Source organism: Eptatretus burgeri, chromosome 13 (assembly GCF_056783735.1).
Source record: "Eptatretus burgeri isolate ZD-2024b chromosome 13, Ebu_testis_v1, whole genome shotgun sequence".
Classification (NCBI taxonomy): Eukaryota; Metazoa; Chordata; class Myxini; order Myxiniformes; family Myxinidae; genus Eptatretus; species Eptatretus burgeri.
In genome coordinates, this window is record NC_140973.1 from 46,705,132 (window position 1) to 46,718,338 (window position 13,207).

At 43.7% G+C, this 13,207-nt stretch overlaps 1 protein-coding gene and 1 long non-coding RNA gene across 6 annotated transcripts in view; one reads left to right on the forward strand and one right to left on the reverse strand.

The window, feature by feature from the left end:
* Positions 1 to 322: 322 nt before the first annotated feature.
* Positions 323 to 4,235, reverse strand: LOC147014405 (uncharacterized). The gene is made up of 3 exons (XR_015050441.1): positions 4,145 to 4,235; positions 614 to 771; positions 323 to 496 (listed from the first exon to the last, which is right to left on the reverse strand). It is a non-coding gene; the product is annotated as an uncharacterized LOC147014405 (long non-coding RNA).
* A 319-nt stretch (positions 4,236 to 4,554) lies between these two features.
* LOC147014406 (mitogen-activated protein kinase kinase kinase kinase 3-like) overlaps positions 4,555 to 13,207 on the forward strand; it is a 187,297-nt gene continuing 178,644 nt past the window's right edge. For 3 of the 5 annotated variants that reach the window (XM_085852329.1, XM_085852325.1, XM_085852326.1), the window contains exons 1-2: positions 4,555 to 4,840; positions 12,626 to 12,683. In XM_085852329.1, coding sequence (XP_085708455.1) covers positions 4,733 to 4,840; positions 12,626 to 12,683 — 166 coding nt within the window. In that variant the 5' untranslated portion in view covers positions 4,555 to 4,732. The remainder of the gene's footprint in view (positions 4,841 to 12,625; positions 12,684 to 13,207) is intronic. The other 2 variants (XM_085852328.1, XM_085852330.1) reach the window with 1 other exon arrangement.

A 13,207-nucleotide genomic window follows, 5' to 3' on the forward strand; every position in this document is an offset into this window, starting at 1 on the left:
TGTCCCTCGGATGGACATTAAACTGGGCGTCCCGTCTGCAAGGCATTAGTTGGTGGACGTCAAAGATCCCACGGTGTCCTTCGCAAAGAGTAGGTGATCTATCACCGGCACCCTGACTGAATTACAAGTTCCTGCCCTCGCAATCGAGTATCCTGCGTCAGAGTGGCGACCCATCCAGGTCATAACACCGAGCAGCCTAACCAATGAAACTGCCTTGGCAGTCCTGTGCACCTAATGGTCCTCGGAGGAAATAATAATAATAATAAGAATTATATAAGAATATGAAAAGTCATGAAAAATGTACTTCCCAAGAAATGTTAGAACTCGTTTAATATTAATAAGTCGTATACAACCATATTCACCATGATAAGCGACATCATCAGTTTTAGCAGAAAGTGAACAGCAAGACAGGACTAATTACTGCTGGGAAGGCAATGGCAAACAACCATGTGCAGTATCATCCCTGCCAAGAAACTGCTTCAGCAGCATCAATGCTCTGTAACAGAGTATGGTACATCAGTCAGTCAGTTCAAAGTTGTAATTTGTACATTCACCACTATAGAAGTGATTAATTTTGGTTAGGAATACTGTATAAATGATTTCACCAACCTACCTACAGAAGAATGAAATATCTAAATTTTGGTGAATTTTCACAATGGTTCAATTAACAGTGAAGTTCCAGGGGGTCGTGTTCAAGGAAGAAGTCCTACTCTTCAGTCTGCCGCTTTCACTTGCAAGGTGGCAATGTAGGATCACGTGACACAAAAATATCTAGGAGTGGTAATAAATGCAAGGGGAGTTGGGTGAATAGGTTGGAAGAGGGGGGGGGGTGAGTAAGTAGACAGCACAATGGCAAACAAGCTATAGGTAAAGGTAATAGGGTTTTTGAAGTTGTATTCACAGGAGCATAAATTACAAATCAAAATGTGTCAACACTGTGTTGCAGTTTAGTGAAGTCTCTTCTGGAATATTGTGCACAGTTTTGGTTTCCACATCTGAGGAAGGACATGGCTGCCAAGGAGGGTTCAGCAAAGAGCAACTTGATTGAGTCCGGGCCAAGCTCGACTCAGCTATGTGGAGCGGATGAAGGAGACGGGACTTTAGACATGAGAAAGGAGGCGGTTATGAGGGGATGATAGAGATATTTAAGATGACAGACAAATTAAATGCAGAAGGGTCTTTCTGCAGAATTTCAATCTCATTCTTCCATCCAAGGATTCAAGACAGCCATAATCCATCATCTCAGGTCATTTCCCCTCCACATCCATGATCTTTTGTATTCCCATTTACCTCCATCTCCCACCAACCCTCATTCCCCAAGCCCCCCTCTCTCCAAATTTCCAGTATTCCTTCTACATCTGTGATTGAGAGTTTGCGGTTGTTGTATCCATCTTGTTCACCCCCTGTGTCCTTCCCTTGCCCTCATTCTTCCTTACTCTCCAATCTCCCTCAATTTTGTCCCTCCTCCACGAGCCTCGACACTGTATGAATTTTTCGAGCCTCGTGGAGGATCTCTAAGTCTTACTCACGTTGTTATCCCCTGCCAACCAATAAATTTGGCGGGGGATATAGAAATGGGTTCCGTCCGTCCGTCCGTCCGTCCATCCTTCCGTCTGTCGGTCCGTCACATTTCGTTTCCGGAGCTTAACTACAAATCCCCTCAAGATATATTTACGAAATTTGGTACACATATCAAGCAAGTGGTGAACTGATGACTTTTGATATTTTCTAATTGATAGGTCACATGGTTTGGCAGCCATGTTGGATTCAAGAAAATATTAAATAATGTTTTCTCTGGAATCACATAACCTAACGAAGCAAAAATTTGCAACTATCATCTTCCATCATGTCTGCATACATAGTAAAAATTATGACGTCACAAGTCACATGGTTTGGCGGCCATCTTGGATAGAAAAACACACCTCATCCGATTAACATGAAACTTCACACACATATTCCACTGGAGGATTGGAGGCAGAATGTAAATTTATGATGTCATAGGTCACATGGTTCATCAGCCATCTTGGATTGAAAATTAAAAAAAAAATTTGAAATCTTCTCCATAACGTCTCGACAAATTGAAGCAAAATTTCACATACACTTTCCCCAAGACATCCTTTCAGAAGTTTGTTAATTTCTAATTGATAGGTCACATGGTTTGGCGGCCATATTGCATTTACCCTAATACCTTCAAACATCCTCTCCAGAACGGCTGGTCAGATAAAGGGGAAACTTCACATACATATTGCACACGCTGAGGGAATATAAGTTTGTTCATCCTCATTTACTATGGCGGGGGATATCGAAGACTTTGTCTTCAATGGATGCTAGTTGTTCTTCATCTTCTTCTTGTGGACGTTTTTGTTTCACAGCCTACAGTTTTCATAGAAACTTCCTGAAACTTGGCGTATATATATATATATATATATATATATATATATATATATATATATATATATATATATATATATATATATATATATATATATATATATATATATGTATATATATATATATATATATATATATATATATATATATATATATATATATATATATATATATATATATATATATATATATATATATATATATATATATATATAAAAAATACCCTGCGCAGACAGTAACCATTTCCGATTTTGAAAATTCTTCCTAGAAAAAAAAGTTATGACGTCACAATATCTCTGTTAATGGAAATCGCCTAAAAATTATCTCCGAAACTCGGCAAGCTTTTTGAATTCCGTTTGCAGAAATCGAACAGGGCATTAGCAGAGATGAATTACCGCACATATGATAGATCACTATGACGTCATATCAATTTTTATGACGTCATTCCTATTTTTTGACATTTTTTGTTTCACAACCCAGAGTTTTCATCGGATCTTCGTGAAACTTGCCATGTAAATGCAGAAGGCCCACGCACAGGCAGTAACCATCTCCGATTTTGGAAATTCTTCCTAGAAAAAAAGTTAGTCATAATATCGCCGCTAATGGAAATCGCCTTTACCATTATCTCCGAAACTAGGCAAGCCGTTTGAATTTTGTTTGCGGGAATCAAGCCGGGCATTAGCACAGATAATTTATCGCAAACCTGATACATCACAATGACGTCATATTCGTTTTATGACGTCATCATTAAGAGGACGAGGATCTTAGCTCATTTGAGCTTGTTTTCACAGTGATAGGGGTGCTTGAGGGTGTTAATGCATGGAATGGACTCCCTGGATCTGGAAAGGTTGTGGCAACAGAGACGGTGGACGGGATGATTGAAACTCGGTTTGGAGAAGTACCCAGAAGTAGTGTGTAAGAGGTATATTCATATTGGCAAGATTGAACAAGCTTGATGGGCCGAATGGCTTCCTTTTGCGTTTAAATTACTTGTGTGAAAACTTTCATTCATCATGACCACACAATCGTGTCTGTCTGGGTTCTTGTGATCAGTCTGGGTTCTTGTGATCAGTCTGGGTTCTCCATACCGAGGGCATTGAGTGAGAATGTGTTCCAGGTCTTCAGGAACCTATCGGTATCCTATGTAAATATGTATTTAGAGCGCAGTGTCCAAATCTGAGCCTGTAGAGGATTCCCTGGTCCCTTCGGGAGAGTCGTGGAAAGGAGACAGAGGACTCGACCGAAGGGAGTACCTGACTTTGCTTGAATAATAATTAATATCCCGTTCATGATGGAGACATGACGTCACTTCCGTTTGATTCATGCAAGTGTTGCAAAAAAACATTCGACTCCGTTCATGATGGCGACATGACGTCACTTCCGTTTGATTCATGCAAGTGTTGCAAAAAAACATTCGACTCCGTTCATGATGGCGACATGACGTCACTTCCGTTTGATCCATGCAAGTGTTTCAAAAAACACATTCGACTCCGTTCATGATTGGTTGCTGACAAAGAGCAAAATATCAGTTCCGAGTGATTGCGTTGATATTTAATTTTGCGCAGATAAACACGAATCTGAAGAAAAAGAAAAATTCAACCCGTTGTCGCTGAGTGGGAGACGTTAAATTTTACTGCGTCAAAGACGATAAAACAACGAACATGTTGTAAAGAATATTCGTGCTATGCTTTCTAATCTGGATTATCTTTTCTTTGGTCATAAAACATTCCGTCGCCTTTATTAATTTTTTTACCTCCAGGAAAAAAGTCCAAACATTTTCAATTAAAAAAAAAGAAGAAAATTCTTAAAAATCAACGAACTTGGGGAAAACCTTTTACAATAACTTTGTCATTTGAGGAAATGAAAGTTTTGCTCGTGAAAATATCGCAAAACAAAGTTACAAATGTTGAAAACGAATAGAACCGACAGGTGAACAATACACCGTCGATGATACACCGCCTTATTTGTTGTCATGGTTTTACGTCATGTGTTTCCGCATTCTGTCGTTCTGCCGAGATAAAGTGCGATTCCCGAAATAATCAGTTAATACTATAAATTGCCTTTTGTGTGGAAGGAATAAGTGTAGATTGTCTTTCATAATCTTCCAAAAGGACTTGAGGCGTTGAAATGTTGAAACATACCAACCAGTCTTTCGAACCGGAAGTTCATTTGGAAGGCCTGAAGGGGACGCTGTACGACTGAGAGGGACGGACACAGGGGCGGGGTAGACGAAGGTACTGTCAAGGCGCGTAGGCAGCCTCGGGCCGAAGGCTGACTGGAAGAACCCTCCATGTTTTACGGCTGAGGGTTGAGAGTCCTTTTTGGTTCTGGGGACTCTGTCATGAGCATGCCGACTCATGGCGCGTTGGACATTTCCCGGAAAAACCCGCAGGATGATTTTGATATCGTTCAGAGGATTGGCAGTGGCACGTACGGTGATGTGTACAAGGTAATTACGGATCGGTTTGCACTGTTGTTTTTTTTTCTTTTTCTTTCTTTCTTCTTTTTACATTTATTCAACCGATTCGGTCTTATCTTTATCTGTTTACAAAATTCCGATGCCTCAATGTATATTTTCTTCTCTTTTTCTTTCCATTCGTTATATTTATAATATACTACTCTGTGTTGAGAGCCATCCACAACAATACCAGGCGGAAATCATCTCCTTGCTATTGCTTCCAATATTCTCATCGCTCCCAGGCTGTCCCCTGTTCGCGTGATCCACCGCGACGCAACCCCGCTCTGGTCCGCCGCCTCTTCGAACTCTCTGTCTCTCTGCCCCTGGTCCGCCGCCTCTCCGAACCGCTCTGCCCCGGGTCCGCCGCTTCTTCGAACCGCTCTGCCCCGGGTCCGCCGCCTCTTCAAACCACTCTGCCCGGGTCCGCCGCCTCTTCGAACCGCTCTGCCCCGGGTCCGCCGCCTCTTCTAACCGCTCTGCCCCCGGTCCGCCGCCTCTCTGACCCGCTCTGCCCCCGGTCCGCCGCCTCTTCGAACCGCTCTGCCCCGGGTCCGCCGCCTCTTCGAACCGCTCTGCCCCGGGTCCGCCGCCTCTTCGAACCGCTCTGCCCCGGGTCCGCCGCCTCTTCGAACCGCTCTGCCCCGGGTCCGCCGCCTCTTCGAACCGCTCTGCCCCGGGTCCGCCGCCTCTTCGAACCGCTCTGCCCCGGGTCCGCCGCCTCTTTGAACCGCTCTGCCCCGGGTCCGCCGCCTCTTCGAACCGCTCTGCCCCGGGTCCGCCGCCTCTTCGAACCGCTCTGCCCCGGGTCCGCCGCCTCTTCGAACCGCTCTGCCCCGGGTCCGCCGCCTCTTCGAACCGCTCTGCCCCGGGTCCGCCGCCTCTTCGAACCGCTCTGCCCCGGGTCCGCCGCCTCTTCGAACCGCTCTGCCCCGGGTCCGCCGCCTCTTCGAACCGCTCTGCCCCGGGTCCGCCGCCTCTTCGAACCGCTCTGCCCCGGGTCCGCCGCCTCTTCGAACCGCTCTGCCCCGGGTCCGCCGCCTCTTCGAACCGCTCTGCCCCGGGTCCGCCGCCTCTTCGAACCGCTCTGCCCCGGGTCCGCCGCCTCTTCGAACCGCTCTGCCCCGGGTCCGCCGCCTCTTCGAACCGCTCTGCCCCGGGTCCGCCGCCTCTTCGAACCGCTCTGCCCCGGGTCCGCCGCCTCTTCGAACCGCTCTGCCCCGGGTCCGCCGCCTCTTCGAACCGCTCTGCCCCGGGTCCGCCGCCTCTTCGAACCGCTCTGCCCCGGGTCCGCCGCCTCTTCGAACCGCTCTGCCCCGTGTCCGCCGCCTCTTCGAACCGCTCTGCCCCGGGTCCGCCGCCTCTTCGAACCGCTCTGCCCCGGGTCCGCCGCCTCTTCGAACCGCTCTGCCCCGGGTCCGCCGCCTCTTCGAACCGCTCTGCCCGGGTCCGCCGCCTCTTCGAACCGCTCTGCCCCGGGTCCGCCGCCTCTTCGAACCGCTCTGCCCCGGGTCCGCCGCCTCTTCGAACCGCTCTGCCCCCGGTCCGCCGCCTCTTCGAACCGCTCTGCCCCGGGTCCGCCGCCTCTTCGAACCGCTCTGCCCCGGGTCCGCCGCCTCTTCGAACCGCTCTGCCCCGGGTCCGCCGCCTCTTCGAACCGCTCTGCCCCGGGTCCGCCGCCTCTTCGAACCGCTCTGCCCCGGGTCCGCCGCCTCTTCGAACCGCTCTGCCCCGGGTCCGCCGCCTCTTCGAACCGCTCTGCCCCGGGTCCGCCGCCTCTTCGAACCTGTGCTGTGCAGGTTCGTGCACCAACTGTGCACCAAGCATTTTCCTGTGCAGTGATGAAGCGGTTTGTCGAACATCAAGCTCCAGAAACTTATCTCTGGGCTCACAGCGAAGTGCTGGGATAAAGGATGGATTTTTGGCTGCTCTTGGAGCACCCTTATTCTGGACATTTCCATCTGTCTGTCTGTCCGCAAAACTTTGGTCAAGCCTAGGGGCTAAACCACTCAACCGATTCCAATGAAATTTGGTAGGTAGGACCAATATTTCTGGGAATCGTGTGCTTTTGAATATGGGACCCCAGGCCCTAGCAACGGCATAGCAACGGCCCTTTAAAGTGGTCAAAAATCGAAAAAAAAAAATCAAAATCGAAGCTTAGAGTTCTGTGCGCAATCTATCTTGCTCCCTTCATACCAATTTGCAGCCCTAACAAAAAATATTTGTAGGAGGAGATAGGTTTTGGGCGAGTACATGTCGAACATTTCAGAAACGGTTAATTGCGAATATCTCCAAGAGAGTCTGATTTTGATGAAACTTGGGTGGAATGTGTACAATATGGCTAGCATGTACACAAAAAGGAATGGTTGCTCTGCACACCTCCGTTGCTTAGCAACGGCTAAAATACTTCATCGTACACTTATTGTGGACTGTACAAAAAAATCAATACCTCCAAGGGACCTGTTTTTTTTTTGTGCCCAAGGAGAATGTCTTACAGCATCATATAAAAAAATAAAATCTTTAGCGAATCGAGAAATGGAATTACCAGGGCTGCCATTTGTTATTCTCTTTGGAAACATGCCTGAAATTTCACAAGGCGGGTTTCTGGTCGCAAACTAAGAGGGCTGTGATGATCATATTTATTGTGCTAAATTGATTGATAGCATGTACATGAATATCGGCGAGTCGTGTCGGCCAGCTTTCCATCTCGAGTGAGCAGCCATGTCGCCTACCGGCTTGTTCTTTTATTATTCGGTCCCATTGTTTGTATTAAAATCTGTGTGGAGGTGCCTCAAAATTAGATTTAGTTTTACTTCATGTTCCGTTTTGATTATACTCTGAATTATTACCATTGTAAATATTTTATTTATTTTCATTAAACCCCATATTTATTTAAGTTGCTTGTGCTGTCTGATTGTCGTGGGTTTGAGAATAAACCCTGTGCTGTGCTTCCGTCTGCTCCGTGCCTTTGCCCCCCTCCCGTCCCGCGCGCACCATAATCTCCTGAGAATCTCGGCTGTTCACCTCCAAAGGGAAATCACGACTCTCCGTCCAGGTAGGGGCAAACCCCCTGGACACGACAATATTTTTGTATTTCACTTTCAATGAATTTGTAAAAAGTTCTAAAAACATCTTTCAACTTTGTCATCATGGGGTATTTTGTGTTGATTGGAAACCAAAAAATGTAACTTTCATCCATTATATATTCAGGCTGTAACACAACAAAATATGAAAAAGTCAAAGGGTGTGGATACTTTCTGAAGGCACTGTCTCCTCTGTTCTCCTTACTTGGTGGATATTACTACCGTTCTGACTTAGTGTTAAAATGGTGCCCAGAACCATCATACACTCTCTGTGTCAGGATTGCTGGTCTTATCTTCTGTCTTACTCAAACTACAACTACCGGGCTAGCTTTAATCGCTCTCTCGTTGTCTTTCTTTCTTTCTTTCTTTCCCTTTTTCTCTCTTTCTTTATGGCCTGGCCTTGATGACTAAATAGTCACTGACTGGAGCCTTCAACATAAAAAAATTCACGTATTTTGTTCATTGTCCACACAAACCGGTTGCATTGTACACATTGCAAGACGACGTTGTTGCATTTATTGTGACAATGCTATACTTTCCCATCCCAACAAAATTCAAAGCAAGCCTGAGCAAAGCCTGTAACCTTCCTTTCGGTATCATCACATCCTCTCCCCACTTCTTTCTCTCTCTGGCAGGTTGATGCACTCAGAACCAGATATATTAATATTAATATTTCAGGAATGGCTGGTGTTTTCAATAATTCCACTTGTTTTATCCTATATCAGGAAAGCTGGCTGCTTAAAGTCTGCTGTGACTGTTGCTTCCCTTGTATACATTGGAGAGAGAGAGCAGTATGTCGGGTCAGTTGTGCTATGATGCCAGAAAGAGATGAGACGGTGTTGGATGAGGATGCATAGGAGGAAACTAGAAAAGTATTTCTCATACAATCACGGTGTTTGCACAAATAGGGTGTTTTGAATACTAAGGGTTTTAGCTGAAGAAGAATTTGCTGATATTGACAATTTATGCTGCCCAAGGCTCGTTGTTAACCTAGGATTTGACCTTGTTTTGTGAAGGCACGATGGAAGTGGTATCATGTACTCTGATGTTTATTGCAGTATTTGGTTGAATTTATTTATTATATTCCACTTTTTATTTTAAATATGAACTCAAAACGCTTTATATAGAAGAGTTGAAATTTTAAAGTGGTAGGCCAGTTATGAATGACATTAAGGATCTTTTGTCAAATATAGGATCATGGCTCATGGAAGAGTGAGGTGGTCAACGGCAAAAATGCACTGTATTGACAGTGGGGCATTTGGGGAGACCATAAGCAAGGGAATGAATGAATGGGAAAAGAGGAGAGCGAGGAAGTGAGGAAACATCGTAACTAGCAAGTAAGAGGGTTGAGTTAGCAGGTAGGGTTAATTGGTAGAGACCATGCTTGAGGTTGCTCATGGGTAGTGTTGAGTGGGGGTGGTGTACCGTCTCTTTGAAGCCCTAAGGCTAAGGGAAGAGGGGATTGCATGGCCTCAGGAAGACAGTTCCACCAACAGGACAGACAATTGGAGCAAGAGGGGAGACACATGTTAAGTCTGGATTTTGTGGGTTTATTTGTATTAACTACCAATTTTGTTTTCTGTCCCTTGCATGGATTTTGAGTAATGCTGAACAAAGGTTTTTTTTGTTTGTTTGTTTTTCACCCCATGATGACCCACTTTAAAACGTGCATTGTGTGTGGGATGGACTGATTAAACTCGAGATTGACAGGTTTGTGAATATCCCAGTTTTGATAATTAGTATTGCTAGATGCATGACATGTCAGGACAAGCTCCCCAGAACACATTGTCTATCTTTTATGTAAAAAATAAAACTATGTAAGAATTTTAAAATCAAAACCACCTCTTTTTTTCCCAAGACCACCTTTGATTTAATCTCACCCTCCCAGAACCCCACCCTTTGTTCCATCTCCTAACACATTGCTTTACCTTCCTTTGCCTCGTTTTTTTCCCCCCTCCATTCCCCCTTCCAGGGGAGAGCAAGGTTTTTTTTTTTTGTTTGTTTATTTTTAAAAAAATCTTTCTGGAGATATATATATATATATATATATATATATATATATATATATATATATATATATATATATATATATATATATATATATATATATATATATATATATAATACGAGCTCCCCTGGGAGTCACAGAAAATTGTAAATATGTAAATTTTAGATTGCACAGTTGTATGTTGTATTTATTAGGCGTGATGGATTTTTTTTTTCCTGTACACTATTTACATATTGATACAAATCCACTGTACAATGGATGGGCAGGGAGTTTATTTGTCGTGTGTCGATACAATCAATCTTCTTTTTTTAATGCCTCCACTGATGAAGTCGCCAGAGGCATTCTGTTTTGGGATTGTTTCTACGTCCGTGCTAATTTTCTCTTTTCTCTGCAACTTTTTATCTGATTGACATGAAATTTTCACCATATGTGCAACTACTCATGTAGAATGTTTTAATGATTATGATGACAAAGGCCATGTGGTGTGGCAGCCATGTTAGAAAAAAAGGAAAAACTTTGGACCTCTATCTCTGAAACCGCTCCATGGAAAAAGAATTGAAAGTTGGCACATTTGAAGCACTCCCCATGGGAAATCGTTGTGATATATATTTAATTTTTTTTAAAAAGTTTTAGTTGGTTTCATTATGACATCATAATTGCATGTCAAACGCTTTATCTGATCGGGATGAAAAATATTGAGGGTCATCTAGGGCTAAATCGTATGTGGGAGAAAATTGATGACGTCATCGGTCATGTGGTTCGGCAGCCATATATATTTTTGTTAACATAAAAGCCTTCAAAAATCTTCTCCAAAACGGCTGAATAGATCGAGGTGAAACTTGACAGGTATGATCGCCTATCCATGGTGAACAAAAAGTTCTCGATCTACAATGTCATCGGTCACACGGTTTGGCAGCTATGATTTGTTTTTGTTTTTGTTTTTTGCTAAACTTTAAAAAATCTTTTTCTTCAGAACGGCTTGACAGATTGAGGGGGAAACTTCACCCACATGTTCTTCAAGCCTTGGTGGATACCAGGATGTCATGAATAATTAATAGATCACATGGTCTGGCAGCCATATTGGATTCAACGAAAATCTTTAAATGTATATATTTCTCTTGAACCGCTTCAATAGAAATATATATTTAAATATTTGTGATTATAATCAACGTGAAGCTTCACAACTATGATCTAATAGTAATAGAGAATATATGTTTTAAATTTCAACCTGATCGGACACACGGTCTGGCAGCCAGAATTATTTAATGTTTTGAATCTGGGTTTTTGGGATTGAAATCAAACACGGTAAAAGTATGTATAATGACGTAATAATGTGAGTGGAGGCATATTTGGTGACACAGAAGAGTGCCCTTCTGGTTTGAATGCAAAGTCTATGCATGTGGAGGAGCAAGAACATAGAATGGGGTCATTTTCTCCATCAACTGTGATGTACAGTCCCTTAAATTTTCATTTGCATGTGTGTGTCACACAAAGAGAGGGAGACAGAGATACACATGCACATGGGCAATTGATATTTACAAAGTTTTAGAAACTGTTCACTTTTTTTCTTTTTTTTGTATACATTGTCGAGGCTCGTATGAGAGCTAATGCACAGCCACGGGGGGGGGGGGCATAAGACAAGAGGGGCGGGAGAGGGAAGGACAAATCAGAGGGGAACAGAGACAAAACAGTGAGATGGTGTTTGGGTACATGGGGTAAACAAGATGGACCTTACATGACAGGAAGCTTTTGGGAAGGAAAGCAGGGAATTTTTGAGGGAGGTGGGTTTGGTGTGGATTAACGGGGGTAGAAAAGATCGTGGTTTTGGATGGGTGAAAATAAGAGATGGTGGTGAACAGCTGTTTTGAAGACCTGGAGGGAAGAGTGGGATTGAAGAGTGTGTGGGAGTTTATTCCAAAGGTGGGGGAAAAAGAGGAATGAAGGAATGAAGGTGGCATTCGTCATTTTGGTACTTTTACCAGAAGGGGGTTGCTGGCAGAACTTGAGCGCCCTGCGAAAATATGGGGGGGGGGGACATAGCAGGGGGGCGAGACTGGAGAGGAGACGGTAGAAGACAGAAAGACTGTAGAAGCCTGCGGTGAGAGAGTGAGAGGCCCAACAACTCAGCCTCACCGTGGGAGATACCATCTATCTATATCTATCTATCTTCTATCTATATATTACAAAAACTCTCATCTTGTATGTATGTTCCCAAAATACAGCCAAAACGGTACACGTCAGTGCAAAAATTTTAGTGCCACCTTTCTCACCATTCTCCTGTGGTGTGCATTATCAAGTTTCGTTTAAATCGGGCAACGAAAAAATTATTTAAAAAATCAATTCCCGATTCAGTTAAGTCCTCTTCGGGAGAATTTGATCAATGCAAAGAACGTCAGCAGTATAGTTCGCTGGAGCTATCTTTTTTTTTCTTGAAATGATTTCTTAAAAAATCTCAAACGTTTAGTCGAGACAAAGAACACTTTATTTTTAAGCATTAAATAAACATCGGCAATTTGATCTAATACTTAGCTTGTGGTTAAAGATGCTTGGGATCATTACTTCATACACTTATTTACATGAAAATACGTTTGTATTGAACATTGAAAACCTATTGGAATTCCTTCTTGATCATTCCCAAACTTTCACCCCCCCCGGCCTTTTTCCCCTTTTTACACCTCCACATTACAGGCCAGAAATATGCAGACAGGTGAGCTGGCAGCCATCAAGGTGATAAAGTTGGAGCAAGGTAAGTTTTGCCAACTGATGGTTGTAACCTTTTCTTTTATAGGTTGAAATTGCTGGCTTTGTCATCCATCAATCCACTTGTTTTGTACGGATTAACTTGGCCTTATGGAGGATAACGTTGGGGTAAATAAATGGTAACATTTGAGTGATTTTAGGATTTGGATCCCAAAGTCCACCTTTGTCTAATTTCCAATGAGGTTGGACAACCTCACAACAAACTACCATGATTGATCATTATTACTTACAAGGTATCTACGAATTGCTAACGCACTGTTTTTCATGCCTTTGGACCTGAAGGCAGCTTGATCTAATTTTATCTTCATTACCCTTGATTATTTTCCCGTATGAGTTAAAAGTAAGGTTCGTACCTCTCGGTTTTGTGGCAGCAAGGTGGAACGTTGGTTGACAAGTGTAAATCTTTGGACAGGTGTTAGTATGATTCTCTCTCTGCCATTAGGCACATCAATGAGGTTGAGTCCCTGATAAATTGAACAAAAACAGTGAGCTCGTCATTGAAGCAATTTG